Source organism: Nyctereutes procyonoides, unplaced genomic scaffold (assembly GCF_905146905.1).
Source record: "Nyctereutes procyonoides isolate TBG_1078 unplaced genomic scaffold, NYPRO_anot_genome, whole genome shotgun sequence".
In the NCBI taxonomy this organism is placed as follows: domain Eukaryota; kingdom Metazoa; phylum Chordata; class Mammalia; order Carnivora; family Canidae; genus Nyctereutes; species Nyctereutes procyonoides.
This window is the reverse complement of record NW_026575052.1, coordinates 63,994,808-64,013,929: the sequence shown is the minus strand read 5'-3', so window position 1 is coordinate 64,013,929 and position 19,122 is coordinate 63,994,808. Positions and strand designations below refer to the sequence as shown.

Sequence of the window (19,122 nt, the reverse complement as noted above, 5' to 3'; positions counted from 1 at the left end):
CAGATTTCAGGTTGTACTACAAAGCTGTGGTCATCAAGACAGTGTGGTACTGGCACAAAAACAGACACACAGATCAATGGAACTGGATAGAGAACCCAGAAGTGGACCCTGGACTTTATGGTCAACTAATATTCGATAAAGGAGGAAAGACGATCCACTGGAAGAAAGACAGTCTCTTCAATAGATGGTGCTGGGAAAATTGGACATCCACATGCAGAAGAATGAAACTAGACCACTCTCTTGCACCATACACAAAGATAAACTCAAAATGGATGAAAGATCTAAATGTGAGACAAGATTCCATTCAAAATCCTAGAGGAGAACACAGGCAACACCCTTTTTGAACTTGGCCACAGTAACTTCTTGCAAGATACATCCACGAAGGCAAAAGAAACAAAAGCAAAAATGAACTATTGGAACTTCATCAAGATAAGAAGCTTTTGCACAGCAAAGGATACAGTCCACAAAACTCAAAGACAACCTACAGAATGGGAGAAGATATTTGCAAATGATGTATCAGATAAAGGGCTAGTTTCCAAGATCTATAAAGAACTTATTAAACTCAACAGCAAAGAAACAAACAATCCAACCATGAAATGGGCAAAAGACATGAAGAGAAATCTCACAGAGGAAGACATAGACATGGCCAACACGCACATGAGAAAATGCTCCGCATACAAACCAAAACCACAATGAGATACCACCTCCCACCAGTGAGAATGGGGAAAATTAACAAGGCAGGAAACCACAAATGTTGGAGAGGATGCAGAGAAAGGGGAACCCTCTTACACTGTTGGTGGGAATGTGAACTGGTGCAGCCACCCTGGAAGACTGTGTGGAGGTTCCTCAAAGAGTTAAAAATAGACCTGCCCTATGACCCAGCAATTGCACTGTTGGGGATTTACCCCAAAGATTCAGATGCAATGAAACGCCGGGACACCTGCACCCCGATGTTTCTAGCAGCAATGTCCACAATAGCCAAACTGTGGAAGGAGCCTCGGTGCCCATCGAAAGATGAATGGATAAAGAAGATGTGGTCTATGTATACAATGGAATATTACTCAGGCATTAGAAACGACAAATACCCACCATTTGCTTTAACGTGGATGGAACTGGAGGGTATTATGCTGAGTGAAGTAAGTCAATCGGAGAAGGACAAACAGTGTATGTTCTCATTCATTTGGGGAATATGAATAATAGTGAAAGGGAATATAAGGGGAGAAGAAATGTGTGGGAAATATCAGAAAGGGAGACAGAACATAAAGACTCCTAACTCTGGGAAACGAACTAGGGGTGGTGGAGGGGGAGGAGGGCGGGGGGTGGGGGTGAATGGGTGACGGGCACTGAGGGGGGCACTTGACGGGATGAGCACTGGGTGTTATTCTGTATGTTGGTAAATTGAACACCAATAAAAATTAATTTATTAAAAAATAAATAAAATAAAAAATGAATTCTTTTTGATTCTGTCAATAATTTGACACAGAATAATCAGGAAAAAATGTTTGGTTTCTGTATCTTTAGAAACAGAATATTACTGCAACCTAGCTCCAAAAAAATAAACTATAATGAATAAAGCACATCCACAAGGCCTGAACAAGATAAAAACAGCACTGTTTTTTAATTTTACCACTGGGTAAAGGTATTTCCTCTTCTCAAGTCTTCTGGGACCAAGGAGAGAAATGAATGGAAAATCCTCTCTTGATAATAGAGTCTGATGTACACTGCTTACCTTCCAGCTCTTTTTTCAATATACACAGATTAGTTGTCTTGTTTTAGTGAATAAGCTTTTCATTAGTATTCCACTGAGTATCCCAGTGTACTAGTGACTGTTCTCTGATAAATGGAATGTGGCTAGCCCTCTCTTTAAAATAGAAAAAGATCTTTTAATTTCAAGAGATAAATATGTTAGAAAAATCACACTAAATCTGTAAAAAGGAAAGGTGAAAGTGGCACCCTATAATATTTCTGTCCACAAAAAGGCCACTGTTATGAGTTTGGTGGGCAGCCTTCTAGATTTTTGTTTCCTATGCTTGTTGCATACATATGTGTATACAACAGTTGGGTTATGAATTTACTTTTTTCTTTTAAGCAAAATTGGTATTTTACTTTGCACATGGCTCTCCAATTTCTTCATTTAATATCAAAGATTTTCAAATTGTTTTTAGTTTATGGTCTAATTAGAATTAGTAAGACTTCTTCAAATTTGAAGTTATAGAAACAAAAATTTTTTAAAAAAGACACTGTTAAATTTCTTGTAAAATTTCCTTCCATCCAATCAAATAATTCTAAATAGCTTCATGACAGAAAAAGCTCCTTATGTCTCCCACTACTAAAGGACTTTATATTTCCCATCTTAAATGGAAAACAAAAAAAGGTTGCAACACTTACCAATATATTGTATTTTAATAGAAACATATACAATTCATTCAAAAGGTATTTTAATATAAACATCACTTGTAAACAAAACCAAATAATATTCTAGTTCTAAAATATTTCTGATTTCTTTAGAACATTAGGATGCCACTTCAATAGTGATGGCTTCACATTTTCCAGTCTCTTGATCTGTGCACGTCACATGTAAAGATCCATCCCTAAACAAACAAAAAATAACATTTTATAAGCTCATGTCATAAGAGCAGAAAGTTCTAAAGAAATTATTTGAGGACTTTGAGTAAAGAGATAATTTTAATTTCTGAAAGAGTATTAAGATTAAGAAGAAACACAGTATCAGTGTCTAAATGTCTAAAATTAATGTCATATGCTATAATTAGGTAGCTGTTCTTAAAAATCTCTTCCTAGACCCGTGACACAGAAGTTGGTATTCCTTGAAAACCATGATATAATGATAAAGATCTCAAGTTTAAGACTTCATACACATTGAAGATGCACGCTGCCATTTTTATTATTATTATTGTTGTTATTATTCGTGAGAGACACAGAGAGAAAGAGAGGCAGAGACACAGGCAGAGGGAGAAGCAGGCTCCATGCAGGGAGCCTGACGTGGGACTGATCCCAGGTCTCTAGGATCATGCCCTGGGCTGAAGGCGGTGCTAAACCGCTAAGCCACCGGGGTTGCCCCAACCTGCCATTTTTAAGCCCAGGCAGGCCAAGGCAAACCTACTCTAATGAATTTGACATTCTTGCTAAGTATGGTTATGGGATGAATTGTCCCCAGGGTTAATTTGGAAATGATTTACTTGCAAGACATAGTCTTATGCATGGCTGGTTGTTAGTGGAGTGGTCAATATCTCGATTTATCTAAGAATTTACTTCCTAGAGATCTTCTGTAGCAATATTGAAATAAACTTATCCTTTCATAGGACAAATAATATTAATTATTTAAACCTTAGAGAACTATATTTAAAATTGATAAAAATTATACTTCAAACTTCATGGACCAGTTTTTTAGGCTGACCACACCAAAATAAGAGTCCATAAAAAAATTCAGAATGCAAATGATTTGAGATACAGTTTTCTTTGTAAGAGACAGCAATTTTGCATGGCAGAAAATATAATTTGTTGGTAAAATCTTTGTCAGCTTTAAAATATGATTTTTCTAGAATGGCAATGTGTGAAGAACCAACAAAACTAAGAAAAAAAAGGTCAAGCCTCACAGTGAATTTTCTCAACATCAGAAGTAGTTTAATTTTGTACCTTTTCATAGTAAGAACAGCTAATATATCACGTAATCCATTTTCTTTTTTATCTAGATCCTGGAGTACAACCTGTTTGTGCAAAAATAATACAAAGTTCATTTAGTACATCGAAGTATTATTATATTAAGTCAAAATATTAATGCACCAGTTATTCCAATGGATCAAATCTTACTTATTACTGAAACAAACCTTTTAAAATAGGGCAGTTTTCGGTTTTCCTACCATTTACCAAAATCAGAATAGGACTAAGCTTTCTTAAGTGGAAATGTCTCCTCTGGAAGGAGAGCATAACTAATAGATTTGTTCCTCTTAAATGTGGTGTCCTAGATTAAAATGATTGCTTCTGTATGAAGTATTCTGTGTCTCAGAAAATAAAGACTTCTTTGCTTTTTGGTTATTAAGTCAGTACCAGTAACATGTAAATTACATTTTGACATATACTTCCATATAAACTTTTAAAATTTCCAATATTTTAAATACACTTGGAAAACCAATTTATTCTTTTTTTTTTTTTAAGATTTTATTTATTTATTCATGAGAGACACAGGCAGAGGGAGAAGCAGGCTCCCTGCAGGGAGCCCAATGTGGGACTCGATCCCAGGACCCTGGGATCACAACCTGAGCCAAAGGCAGACACTCAACCACTGAGCCACACAGGTCCCCCTAATAAACCAATTTAAAGAAACATGTGACAAATTCTTTTGTACAACTATGATTGCATTTGTATGTAAGAGATACTAATGAAGTTATCAAAAAATTCTTTAGCTTCCTAACGAAAGGTATACCAATAAACTAAGTTTGGAAGTGACTTTGCCAATAGCAAGTCTTATGACCTTAGGCAAGCACTAAGTACCTTGATTTACTCTTTTGTAAAACACAGAGGCTAGAACAGATGGGATTTTTAAACGAGTCTCTTCCAAATTCAGTATTAGGTGACTAACCATTCTCCTTCTGGCATCTGTAAGTTAGGATATGGTGACAGTAGCTGCAGAGTCTTAGAGTAGTGTGTGAGGAAAAAAGGTAATGTACGAGAGAGAAGCTAAGGGGTTACTAAGACAGCCAACTGAGTTTAGAAATATAGTACACAGGAAAGGGCTTATATTATAGTAATCTACAACAGAAACATCTGGAGGAGTTTTTGAAGAAGCCCTAGATTTTAAGATGTCTGAGGTGGAGCCCAGATATGTTTTGTATGTGTGTTTTCATTATTCTTTTGTTGAAAATAGAAAATAGATATAAAGCTTAAAGTACTATACATTCTCTTTGGTAACCATATTTGTTTTATTTTCATTATAAAAGTATTTCATGCTCATGTCCTGTGCTGTTGATTAAAAATTCAGGACAAAGTGTTAAAAAGTAAAAAAACAAAACAAAACAAAAAACCCCTCTTGATACCTTCAAATCTACCCACTGTTAAGTTTCCTAAATATAGTTCAAATACCTATAGATATTTTCTGTATCTATGCATGGATATTTATATACACACACCTACCCAAACACCATTTCCCTCACCCACACTCGTGCTCTCAAACTTTTTATTTAGACACAAATGACATCAGACTATAAATATGGCTGTGCAGTCCTTGTATATGTGTTTTAGTGTAATTATATTTCTTGGCCATGTTTTTAAGCAAATAATGTGGCTCCACTTCATTCCTTTTAAAGGACGCAGAAGACTCGACAGTGTGAAATATGAATGTGGTATTTTGGAAAAGCAAAGGTATCCCATATCAGAGGCAGTACGGTATAATGGCAAGAGGAAGGGGCCAGTTGCCAAACAAACTAAGGATAAATCTTAGCCCAATCAGGAAAATAACAAGGTATTTACTGCCATGAACCTGTTTCTCAATCATCTATGAAATGAACAAAGTTATTATCTCATGGCATTTTGAGATTATATATGTAAGTTGGCTGGTATAGCACCTGGCATATGGCAAACCAAAAAATGTCATTTTCCCCTGCCACTTACATTTTACCAAGGATGGCTGAGAACACAAAGGCAAACAGAAAAAATACATATTGTATGTTGTTCTTATTTTCCTGTAACTCTTTCAGATTAAAATTGCTTCTTTCTTTTAAAAGAAGTAATCCATTCATAAAAATGTGTTAGATGTCTTATATACATTTTATATTGATATTAAACTGAGTCTAATGAAGAAGGAAAAGCTAAACAGTTTCACATGACTAATTCATTGTTCAAATTTGTCTTCACCTGTGCGAACTTGTCTTCCTCTTTTGCAGAGTTTTTCCCCTCAGACTCATAGAGTTCAAGGCATACTGAAGATATACTTCCTGGGGCTTGTAATGTGTGTTGTCTTCGAGCTGGCAAAGGAGTCCCCGATGGGAAGAGTACTGTGAAACTATTGGCTCCTGATTCATCGACTCCCTAATAAACAGAAAAATAATATGTATATCCTTTGATATTTATCATTACAATAGTAAAGTCACTCCTATTATAAATATACTACTTATTCCTTGTTGATAATTTGGAAACTACAGATAGGCAAAGAGAAGAAAATAGAAATGATCCTTAATCTCAACCTACTTTATTTAAAAATAAATTGAAACAGGTTCTGGATTTGAAGCTTATGATTAAAAATATAAGAAATTAACATGTTAGGGGCATCTGGATGGCTCAGTCAGTTAAGCATCTATCTGCCTTCAGCTTAGGTCATGACCTTGGGGTCCTTGGATGGAGCCCCACATGGGGTTCACTGCTCAGCGGGGAGTCTGTTTCTCTCTCTTCCTCTTCTCCTCCACCTGCTCTTGTTTTTTTCTCTCTCAAATAAATAAAATCTTAAAAAAAAAAAACCACCTGAAAGAACATGAGAAACTCATTAAATGTAAAATTATAAATCTAAATTTAAACTTTTTAACAATATACAAAGTTCCACTTAAAACCATGATATGTATAAAAACTTATGGCAATAAGTTGATACTACTCTTATGGAAAAGTAAAGAAAAGTTAAACATACCTTAACTAAAATATCTTTGGCTGAACACTCTATCTTAAGGGAGTCTTCCACTAAAAGGTTTTCTTTCCCAATAAGAATCCCTGCTTCTATAGCTGCACCAATAGGGATGACCTCATCAGGAGGGATAGAATTCAGAAGTTCAACAGATGGGAAAAGATCTTTAATCAGTTGCTGTAGCCTTGGAATTCGAGAAGAGCCTCCACAAAGGACAACCTGGAAAATAAAAATAATTTTCAGTTTTTTACTTTTTTTTTTTAGTTTTTTACTTTTAAACAATAGCTATTTCTCAAAATTAAGCATTTAAGTTCAGCCATCTTTTTTTTTTCTTTTAAAGATTTTATTTATTTATTCATGAGAGACACAGGGAGAGAGGCAGAGACACAGGCAGAGGGAGAAGCAGGCTCCATGCAGGGAGCCTGACGCGGAACTCGATCCTAGGTCTCCAGGATCACACCCTGGGCTGAAGGCAGCACTAAGCCATTGAGCCACCTGGGCTGCCCAGGTTCAGCCATCTTTACTACATGTAATAGTAAAATATAAGAAGCCCTATTTTAACATTATTTTATGTTGTACTTCCCATATGTATATAAATATATATCTAACACATTTAAATATTTAATATATTCTTTACTCATAAAAGCAAAATTTAAAATGAGATCTCACAAAGGTTTGAGAAGCAACCAGGAGCCTGGGCTGGGCTGACTGACAAAGTTCATTTGCTATGTGTTAAGACTAGAACGTGGCAGTAACATGTAATGCACAGAAACCAACATGGATACTCAATACATGTATTCCAAATGAAATAACAAAATAAATCTTCAAAAAATAATCTTAATGAAACAAAGATAAGAGATTTTCCCAATACAGTTCCAAGTAATAGTAATAAAGCTGCTCGCTGAAGTCAGGAGAGTAATGACACCCAAAGCAAAGACAATGAAACTAAAAATAAGTAACTTCAAACTAAAAAGCTTCTGAACAAAGGAAACCAACAACAAAATGAAAAGACAACCTATGGGATCGGGGGGCAAGATGGCGGAAGAGCAGGGTCCCCAAATCACCTGTCCCCACCAAATTACCTAGATAACCTTCAAACCATCCTGAAAATCTACGAATTCGGCCTGAGATTTAAAGAGAGACCAGCTGGAATGCTACAGTGAGAAGAGTTCGCGCTTCTATCAAGGTAGGAAGACGGGGGGGAAAAAGAAATAAAGGAACAAAAGGCCTCCGAGGGGGAGGGGCCCGCGAGGAGCCGGGCTGAGGCCGGGGCGAGTGTCCCCAGGACAGGAGAGCCCCGTCCTGGAGGAGCAGGAGCTGCACCAACCTTCCCGGGCGGGCGGAAAGGGGCTCTCAGGGAGTTAGAGCAGGACCCAGGAGGGCGGGGATGCCCTCGGGCTCTCTGGGACACTAACAGACACCTGCGAGCGCAGGAGAGTGCTCCGAGCTCCCTAAGGGCTGCAGCGCGCACAGAGGGACCGACCAGAGCAGCTCGGAGGGGCTCGGGAGCGGCTCCAGGGAGGGAGCTGCAGGGCGGGAGCGCGAATCCAACAGCGCAGGCCCCGGGGCACAGGGCGCCGGGACACAGCCCAGGATCCGGCCCCCCCGGGACAGGCAGAGGCCGGGAGGGCCCAGGACAGCAAGGACGCTCCTGCCCCGAGCTGAGCAGATCAGCGGCCCCGCCCCGGAGCCTCCAGGCCCTGCAGACGGAGAACCGAGAGCCCCGAGCCCCGTAGTTCCTGCGGAGGCTAAATCCAGGCTTCCAGAGTTGCCATAGCAACTGCTGCTGTTCCTCCTGGGGCCCCACGGGGTAAACAACCCCCGCTGAGCCCTGCAGCAGGCAGGGGCAGAGCAGCTTCCCCAAGTGCTAACACCTGAAAATCAGCACAGCAGGCCCCTCCCCCAGAAAACCAGCTGGACGGACCAGTGATACTCCCCCGTGTTCCAATACAACTTGTTTTTGACCACTCTGCACTGAGCAAAATGACTAGAAGGAAAACCTCACCTCAAAAGAAAGAATCAGAAACAGCCCTCTCTCCCACAGAGTTACAAAATCTGGATTACACTTCAATGTCAGAAAGCCAATTCAGAAGCACCATTATACAGCTACTGGTGGCTCTAGAAAAAAGCATTAAGGCCTCACGAGACTTCATGACTGCAGAATTTAGATCCAATCAGGCAGAAATTAAAAATCAATTGAATGAGATGCAATCCAAACTAGAAGTCCTAACGACGAGGGTTAATTAGTTGGAAGAACGAGTGAGTGACATAGAAGACAAGTTAATGGCAAAGAGGGAAACTGAGGAAAAAAGAGACAATCAATTAAGGGACCATGAAGACAGATTAAGGCAAATAAATGACAGTCTGAGGAAGAAAAACCTACGTTTAATTGGGGTTCCCGAGGGCGCCGAAAGGGACAGAGGGCCAGAATATGTATTTGAACAAATCCTAGCTGAAAACTTTCCCAATCTGGGAAGGGAAACAGGCATTCAGATCCAGGAAATAGAGAGATCCCCCCCTAAAATCAATAAAAACCGTTCAACACCTCGACATCTAATAGTGAAGCTTGCAAATTCCAAAGATAAAGAGAAGATCCTTAAAGCAGCAAGAGACAAGAAGTCCCTGACTTTCATGGGGAGGAATATTAGGGTAACAGCAGACCTCTCCACAGAGACGTGGCAGGCCAGAAAGGGCTGGCAGGATATATTCAGGGTCCTAAATGAGAAGAACATGCAACCAAGAATACTTTCTCCAGCAAGGCTCTCATTCAAAATGGAAGGAGAGATAAAGAGCTTCCAAGACAGGCAGGAACTGAAAGAATATGTGACCTCCAAACCAGCTCTGCAAGAAATTTTAAGGGGGACTCTTAAAACTCCCCTTTAAGAAGAAGTTCAAGTAACTCTGAACGTGAATGGACTTAATGACCCCATCAAAAGGCGCAGAGTTTCAGACTGGATAAAAAAACAGGACCCATCTATTTGCTGTCTACAAGAGACTCATTTTAGACAGAAGGACACCTACAACCTGAAAATAAAAGGTTGGAGAACCATTTACCATTCAAATGGTTCTCAAAATATACCCTAAAAACTACAGAACACTTCTGAAAGAAATTGAGGAAGACACAAAGAGATGGAAAAATATTCCATGCTCATGGATTGGCAGAATTAATATTGTGAAAATGTCAATGTTACCCAGGGCAATTTACACGTATAATGCAATCCCTATCAAAATACCATGGACTTTCTTCAGAGACTTAGAACAAATTATCTTAAGATTTGTGTGGAATCAGAAAAGACCCCAAACAGCCAGGGGAATTTTAAAAAAAGAAAACCATATCTGGGGGCATCACAATGCCAGATTTCAGGTTGTACTACAAAGCTGTGTTCATCAAGACAGTGTGGTACTGGCACAAAAACAGACATATAGATCAATGGAACAGAACAGAGAACCCAGAAGTGGACCCTGAACTTTATGCTCAACTAATATACGATAAAGGAGGAAAGACGATCCACTGGAAGAAAGACAGTCTCTTCAATAAATGGTGCTGGGAAAATTGGACATCCACATGCAGAAGAATGAAACTGGACCACTCTTGCACCATACACAAAGATAAACTCAAAATAGATGAAAGATCTAAATGTGAGACAAGATTCCATCAAAATCCCAGAGGAGAACTCAGGCAACACACTTTTTGAACTTGGCCACAGTAACCGGAGAAGGACAAACGGTGTATGTTCTCATTCATTTGGGGAATATGAATAATAGCGAAAGGGAATATAAGGGAAGGGAGAAGAAATGTGTGAGAAATATCAGAAAGGGAGACAGAACATAAAGACTTCTAACTCTGGGAAATGAACTAGGGGTGGTGGAGGGGGAGGAGGGTGGGGGGTGGGGGTGAATGGGTGATGGGCACTGAGGGGTACACTTGACGGGATGAGCACTGGGTGTTATTCTGTATGTTGGTAAATTGAACACCAATAAAAATTAATTTATAAAAAAAAAAAAAGAAAAGACAACCTATAAAAATGGGAAAAATATTTGCAAACCACATATCTGAAAAGGGGTTAATATGCAAAATAAGAAAGGAAGTCATAAACTCAAAAGCAAAAAACCAAACCACCCAATTAAAAAATGGGTAAAGGATTTGAACAGACATTTTTCTGAAGATACACAGGTGGCTAACAGACACATGAAAAGATGGTTAACATCACTAATCATAAGGCAAATACAAATCAAAACCACAATGAGATATCACCTCACAATTGTTAGGGTGGTTCTCATCAAAAACACGAGAGATAACATGTATTGGCAAAAATACAGACAAAAGGGAACCCTTGTACACTGTTGGGAATGTAAAATGATAAAGCCGCTATGGAAAGCAGTATGGAAATTCCTCAAGAAACTAAAAACAGAATTATCGTATGACCCAGCAATCCCACTTCTGAGTATATATTGAAAGGAAATGAAGTCACTATCTCAGAGGTATTTTTACTCTCATGTTCATTACAGCATTATTCACAATTGCTAATATATGGAAGTATCCTAAGTGTCTGTTGATGGGTAAATGGATAAAGATGTGGCATTTATACAAACACAGTGAGGTATTCACAGTTTTTAAAAAGGAAGAGACTCTGTCATTTGCAACAATATGACTGAATCTGAAGGCATTATGAGAGGTCAAATAAGCTAGAAGAGAAAGACAAATACTGTGTGGTGTTGCTTATATGTGGAATCTAAAAAAAGAAAAAAAATGTCAAGCTCATAGAAACAGAAGATGGAAAAGTGGTTGGAGCTAAGTGGTGGGGGAAATAGGAAGAGGCTGGTAAAGGGTACAAAATTTCAGTTGTAAGTAAGTGAAGTCTGAGAATCTGATGTATAACATGGTGATTATGGTTGATAGTACCGTGTGATTGAGCTTTATTAAGAAAGCAAACTTAGGGATCCCTGGGTGGCGCAGTGGTTTGGCGCCTGCCTTTGGCCCAGGGCGTGATCCTGGAGACCCGGGATCGAATCCCATGTCGGGCTCCCGGTGCATGGAGCCTGCTTCTCCCTCTGCCTATGTCTCTGCCTCTCTCTCTCTGTGACTATCATAAATAAATAAAAAAAAAAAAAAAAAAAAAGAAAGCAAACTTAGGTGTTTTCACCCCTGACGTAAAAAAAGTAAAAATATGAGGTGACTAATGTGCTAATGGACTCTGTGGTGGGAATCCTATCACAATGTATACATATTATCAAATCTCACCTATATGCTACAAATAGCTTACAATTATTTGCCAATTACACCTCATTAAAGCTGAATAAAATTGCTCCTTTATAAAAACCTTAATTTCCTCAGTTATTCATACACTTAACATTTACATCTCCATAGGCACACAGGATATTAAATAGCCTAAGAAGGGAAATCATCAATAATTACTTCTTGGGAGGAGGGGCAAGATGGCTGAAGAGTAGGGTCCCCAAATCACCTGTCCCCCCTAAATTACCTAGATAACCTTCAAATCATCCTGAAAATCTACGAATTCGGCCTGAGATTTAAAGAGAGAACAGCTGGAATGTTACAATGAGAAGAGTTCGTGCTTCTATCAAGGTAGGAAGACGGGGAAAAAGAAATAAAGAAACAAAAGGCCTCCAAGGGGGAGGGGCCCCGCGAGGAGCCGGGCTGAGGCCGGGGCGAGTGTCCCCAGGACAGGAGAGCCCCGCCCCGGAGAAGCAGGAACTGCACCAACCTTCCCGGGCGGAAAGGGGCCCGCAGGGAGTCAGAGCAGGACCCAGGAGGGCGGGGATGCCCTCGGGCTCCCGGGGACACTAACAGACACCTGCGCGCCCAGGAGAGTGCGCCGAGCTCCCTAAGGGCTGCAGCGAGCACGGCGGGACCCGGAGCAGCTCGGCGGCGGCGGCTCGGGCAGAGGAAGAGGCTCCGTGCGGAGGGGGCTGCGCGGCCGGGAGCAGCTCGGAGGGGCTCGAGCGGCTCCGCAGAGAGGCGGCTGCGCGACCGGGAGCGCGAATCCAACAGCGCAGGCCCCGGAGCACAGGGCACCCGGACACAGCCCAGGATCCGGCCTCCCCCCGGGACAGGCAGAGGCCGGCAGGGCCCAGGACAGCGAGGACGCTCTTGCCCCGAGCTGACCAGATCAGCGGCCCCGCCCCGGAGCCTCCAGGCCCTGCGGACAGAGAGCCCCGTAGTTCCCGCGGAGGCTGAATCCAGGCTTCCAGAGTTGCCATAACCACTGTGGCTGTTCCTCCTGGGGCCTCACGGGTTAAACAACCCCCGCTGAGCCCTGCACCAGGCAGGGGCAGAGCAGCTCCCCCAAGTGCTAACACCTGAAAATCAGCACAGCAGGCCCCTCCCCCAGAAGACCAGCTGGACGGACCAGTTCCAGGGGAAGTCAAGGGACTTAAAGTCTACAGAATCAGAAGATACTCCCCCGTGTTTTTTTCGTTTCTTTTTGTTTTTTTTTTAATTTTTTTAAAAATTATTTATTTATGATAGTCATACAGAGAGAGAGAGAGGCAGAGACAAGGCAGAGATAGAGGCAGAGGGAGAAGCAGGCTCCATGCGCCGGGAGCCCGACGTGGGATTCGATCCCGGGTCTCCAGGATCGCGCCCTGGGCCAAAGGCAGGCTCCAAACCGCTGCGCCACCCAGGGATCCCAAACGTTATTTTTCTGACTGACATTACATTCTGCATAAGAACTACCAATACTTCTGTCCCTGTAAAAGATATGATTTCCTCACTCCTAGAGAAATGAAATGAATGCTGTGGAAACCTACTTGGCAAAGGATCTGCATACTTTCTTATGTTGAACTTAGCTTACAGATATGAAAGTGACAACCTAAAATCATATTCCCACATTATGTGGTTAAAGATTCATTTTAGAATCCTACATGTATCCTTAGTTATGTTAAATATATATTTAAAAAAACCACTGTACAAACATTCTGTCCTTGTTTAGAGAAACCTATTATTTTAAGATTTAGAGAGAGAGAGAGAGAGCGCGCGGCGCGCGTGCACAAGTGGGGGGTGGGGCAAAGAGAGATGGACAGAGATAAACAGCCTCCCTGATGAGCATGGAGGCAACGCAGGGCTTACTCCCAGGACCTTGAGGTCATGATCTGAGCCCAAGTCAGACACTTAGTGGACTGAGCCACCCAGGTATCCCGAAATAAATCTATTTTGTGAACAGGTATTTCTTATGATAAAAATGAAAAAAATGAAATATTACTTCTATTTAAAGGATTTAAGGCTGAATTTTATACCAAACATAACAAAAATGTAAGATCTGACACAGATATTGTGGAACAGAAACAAAAGGGTGTCAGGTTCCAAATCTAGAGAAATTAGTTGTGAAAGAACATTAATTATTAAATATTTCTATTTGTCAATCTATTTTTTTTTCAAGGTGGAATTTAAAATGTTACCTCTACTACAGGATATTTGTATTTTTATACTGAGTTCAGATTGATATTTTCTGGCAGTTGTGTTTTCCTATACCTGACAACTTTACTCATGTTCATGACTGGCCCCTACAACTCCTGGAGTGTGTAACCTCTCCCACACAGTGCTTAAGGCTATGAAGAAAAGGAAGGTAATATTAGCCTCTTTCCTGAAGAACACTGTGTATGATTATATTATCTGGAATAAAGTAAAGTACTGGAAGTTTTGGCTTAGAAGGTATTATTCTGAGTAAATGTATCAGATATATTGTGGTATTTTGTCAAAGTTCAAGCAATTGAGCCAAAAAGGGTTAATGCCCTTAGTTCTCTGAACATGTCTCAGGAGGTTTTGTTGTTGTTTTTAAAGAGAGAGAGAGAACTTAATTTCCTCTGCTTATAAAGTTACAACTTGGACAAGGTAGACCATTAAAAGGAAGGAGCAGGTCATATTGTGTAGACAGAAGAAGAAGGGAGGTAAGGGCAGGAAAAGATGAGAAGGATGAGAGAAGGACCAAGCTGTGCCTCCAGCTTACAATATGCTTCTTATTTGAACAATGCTTGAGATTCACCCATATGCTTCTCACTGTCCCTAAATAGAAACACTGGGCCTTACTGAGAAGCAATAGTTCAGGAGAAACCATGGAAAACTCATCATGCAGGGATGAGAGTATGAGTTGGAGGCCAGTAGCTAAGGCACTTCTTAGACCAATGAAATAAAAAAGGACCATTCCTCTTTTAAGTATCTGATGTTAAAAGGGGTTACTTTGTTCAGACAATATGGTTAAGGTAGGGAAACCTGAAATACACCATCTGTTCCTTCCTGCTAACCCACATAAAATAAGGTGAAAATAATAAATAAATAATCACAGAAAATTAAGCAACATATAAAAGAACATTTCTTCATAACCACATGAGGTCTATCTCAGGAATACAGTTCCACATTAGGAAATTATCAATAATTTATCATCTAACTTTAAGACAAATATAAAGAAAACCATAAGACTGCTTTGCAGGTATCCAGAAAATACATTTATGAAGACTCACCACCTATTTCATAATAAAACCCCTTTAAAAATAGGAAAAAAGAAATGCTTAATATGAGAATCTATTTCAACCCAAGTACCAGTAATCACATTTTTTGTTAAAAGACTAATAATAATATTCTCCTTAAAAAGAGAACGAAAGAAGGAAGTTCTGACCAAGGCAACCAAGTATATATAAAAAAGCGAAAGATACATATTTGAGAAAGTATCACCACTAATGTATAACCCTCTTCCAGAACTCACAGCCCACCTTAACTACCATGGCATTTTCCTGCTGCCCTTATAGAAAAACTTCTCAAGAGAGTTCTCTTTACTCATGGTATCCACGATCCTACCATCTATTCTTTATTAAACTCACTCCAGTAACAAGTTTCTCTTTATAACTCCACTAAAACTGCTATTACCAGGCACTTGCACATTGTCAAGCCCAGTGGTCAATTCTCGAGCCTCACCTATTGGACTTCCAATAGCACGGGACAAGTGACCTTTCCTTCCCTAACCCAGACAGTGTTACTTGTCTCTTGGTTCTCGTGTTTCCTCACCGGCTAGCCCTAAATCCTCTGTGCTATTTCTCCTTTTGGCTTGTAAACGTCCAGAGCCTTGGACCCCATCCTGAGGTCTCATCTTTGTTGTGGCTCTATTTCATCCAGTTATGGCTCTAAGTGGCACACAGGCACCGATGAATGTGATGAATGTAGATCTCCAGCTCAAAACTCAGACTCACATGTCTAACCACACTGTACTCCTGTTCCTACAGCTAGAGGCATCCATGCTGTTCTGATCTGGTCCTTAGCTCCCTTACTACCATCTCTCCCTGGTCCACTCAGCTACACCTACTACCCTCACTGCTCCTCTTTAAACACAGCAAGCTCCTCCCACGTCACTGAGCCTAGGAACTGGCAGATATGCACATAGCTAGTTCCTCCACTTCATTCAGGTCTCTGATCAAAAGCCACTCCTTATATGGAACTCTTAAATGAAAAATCACCCTTTGTCACTAGCTATGCCCTTATCTTGCTTTATTTTTCTTCATAACAGCTATCATAACTGGGAATTATTTTCCTTATATGTTCTTTTATACATTACCTGAATATTCCTACTAGAAGTTCTATGAAGGCAAAGACTTCATTACACTTAGTGCTATATCCAAAGTGCCTAGAACCTGCTTGCACAGAATAGGTGTGCTCAATAATTAGTTGTGGATTAATCAGTAAATTAATTTAAATGCATGCCTAGGAAATTCTAGAAAACTTAATACCAAGGGTTCATGAATTGGCAAAATATAGGGGTGCCTGAGTGGTTCAGACAGTTAAGTGTCTGCCTCTGGCTCAGGTCATGATCCCAGAGTCCTGGGATGGAGCCCCACATTGGGACTCCAGCAGGGAGTCTGCTTTTCCTTCTCTCTCTGCCCCTCATCCTGCTCTGGCTTGTTCTCTCTCATATAAATAAAATCTTTCAAAAAAAGAATGGCAAAATGTAAGATACAAATAAGCAAAATCCAGTAAATATTCCACTTATCAGTGAAAACAAATTAGAAAACAAAAGTATATATGACAACTCATTCACAATAACCAGAAATCTGACAGCACATATAGCAATAATTTAATGCTAAGAAAACACAAAACTTAAAGTATTAAAGAAGATCTAAACAGAGACAGATATCAACTTCATGGTTAGGAAAACGAAATACTGTAAAGTTACTACACCATCCCAAATTTTTCATTTTTTTAAAGATTTAATTAATTAATTTATTGGAGAGAGACATACACAAAGCAAACAGGAGAGAGAGCACAAGTGGCTCTCACAGTCTTAATGAAACTAACAAAATTACAATGGGATTTTATGTAGGAAGTTGAAAAAATAATTCTAATGTTCTCTAGAAAAAGTATGAATAAAGATAATTTTTAAAAATTGCTATGTTAATAATGAAGGTTTACAACTGCTTGGAAAGTAAATTGCTTTCAGGTGAGCAATTTGGTGGTAAATACTAAAAGCTTTAAAATTTGGGATTTACTCCTAGATTTTATTCTAAGGAAATTAAGGATGTTCACAAAGCCACAAGACTGCTGTTTATAAAACCAAAATCACCTATCCAACCAAAACAAAGAATTGGTTTTATAAATTATGGTATGTCAATACCATAATACCAATCAAATACCATGCAGCTAAAGTTGCAGCTGTAGAGTATGGGAGCTAGATTAAAATGGAGGGAATAAAATCACATCAATTTATTTATGTGTTCTTCCAAAAAGCCCATTAAACTGAGAGTAAATAAATTTAAGATATAAGTGCACAATGCTAAAACAAATGGGTATAAGATCTTGAGTTTGAAATTTCAACAAATTCTGGAAGCTGGACAACAGAGGGAATTGTCTTAAAGTAGATAAGTTTGAGGGGACCAAGGAGACGACAAGGTGGTTTCACGTGCACAGAATCCCAGTGTGGCTTAGGTCTAGGAAGCACCAAGCACCACAGGAAGGGAGGGTGAAGCACAGATGTGAAAGCAGGATGACTGGCAGAGAGGATACACACAGAGTGACTGGACTCTCCAAAGCCCTCCCCTAACTCAGACAGGGGGCTGAGAGCACCTTCTCCCACATGCAGGGATGCAGGTTTGGACCAGGTATGGGATGTGGGTACAAGCATACAGCATGGGGCAGGAGTGGGCATGGTGCTGAAAACAGGCAGAACATCGGAAGTGTGCAGATTAAGGAACAGGAACCCTGAGGCTCCTGTTTTCAGCAGGCCAGAAACCAGACATGTCCTTCTCAAGCAAGAGATCAGAGGATTTCTTCTGAAACAAACAAACAAACAAAACAAATCCTGCTAAGATGAGACTTTCTGACCCTAAGATGAGAAAGGCAATGGGCATAGCCATGAGTGAAGAAAGATCTTTGATTATGGAGGCAGACTGCCTGGGCTCCAGTCCCACCTCCACCACTTATGTGCTTCACCTCTTTGGAAACCTCTTGGTTTTCTCACCTGAAAATGGAGATCACGGTGCCTACCTCATATTGCTGTTGTGTGGATTAAATGTTTTAGGGCAAGTAGAAGTCCAATTATTCCCTCCTCCTTCCCACTAAGAGGATTACACATCCCCACCCATTACCACTGCCCCAACTCTGCCTCTCTGCAGGCGGAGCAGATTCCTCTGCCCCATTGTCAGGCCCAGCCCTGTGTCAAGTTTTGGCCGACCGCAGGTGAAGCACACCATATCTAAGCAGAAGTTTTTTTAAAGCCATGCATCTTTTTGCAAACTCTATTCTTCCTTCCCTTGTGCCATGAGAAATGTATGTCCCAGAGAGCTGCCCCTTTAGCCCGGGTCACAGAATGGGAAGCACGCAGAAGAGAGCCATAGCAACAGACCTACAGCCACCTTCAGCAGCTCACATGAGAAGTGAGAAAAAATTGTTTACTGTAGAAAACCACTGAGATTTGGGGCTTGTTACTGTAAGAAGGTCAACAAACTAAAAAGAAAACTCTGTTTTTAAGTTCTTAAAAGTCTTTATTTTAGAAATATCTGGGGAGTGATCTTTAACAACACTCTTAATCCTAAGAATATATTCGACCTGAATTCAAGCAATTGAGAACTATACCATTTGTGATATTTAAATGTCAGAGCTCTATGAATGAATGAAGAGAACTTACATTAATTGATTACTTACAATATATTACACATGATATTTTTCTTAACTCTCTTGTAACAACCCTGTAGAATAAGTTATAATATTAATCACTTATAAGTATTATCACCCCCTCATAAGAAGAGAGAAAGCTCAGGAAATTAAGTGATTTGGAAATTAAGCCCACTCCGGAACTATCAGAACCATGAAACTTCCAGTTCAGGTGGGTCTGTCTCCAAACCTAGTCATTTCCATTGCTGCCTTGCTATCAATATACCATGTCTTATTCTCCATGATCCAGCCCAAGGCCCCAAGCACTAGCACAATGTCTGGCATATTATAAGTGTTCAAAACAAAACCTTCTTGAACTAAATTGCAAAGAAAACCACCCAAAGAA

At 40.1% G+C, this 19,122-nt stretch overlaps 1 protein-coding gene across 1 annotated transcript in view; it reads right to left on the bottom strand.

Annotated features, from left to right (window-relative positions):
* Window positions 1–2,384: 2,384 nt before the first annotated feature.
* HSPA14 (heat shock protein family A (Hsp70) member 14) overlaps window positions 2,385–19,122 on the bottom strand; it is a 38,117-nt gene continuing 21,379 nt past the window's right edge. The window contains exons 11-14 of the mRNA XM_055332576.1: window positions 6,632–6,844; window positions 5,869–6,042; window positions 3,655–3,725; window positions 2,385–2,591 (exon numbers count right to left, since the gene is read on the bottom strand). Of these exons, the coding sequence (XP_055188551.1) occupies window positions 2,513–2,591; window positions 3,655–3,725; window positions 5,869–6,042; window positions 6,632–6,844 (537 nt within the window). The 3' untranslated portion in view covers window positions 2,385–2,512. The remainder of the gene's footprint in view (window positions 2,592–3,654; window positions 3,726–5,868; window positions 6,043–6,631; window positions 6,845–19,122) is intronic.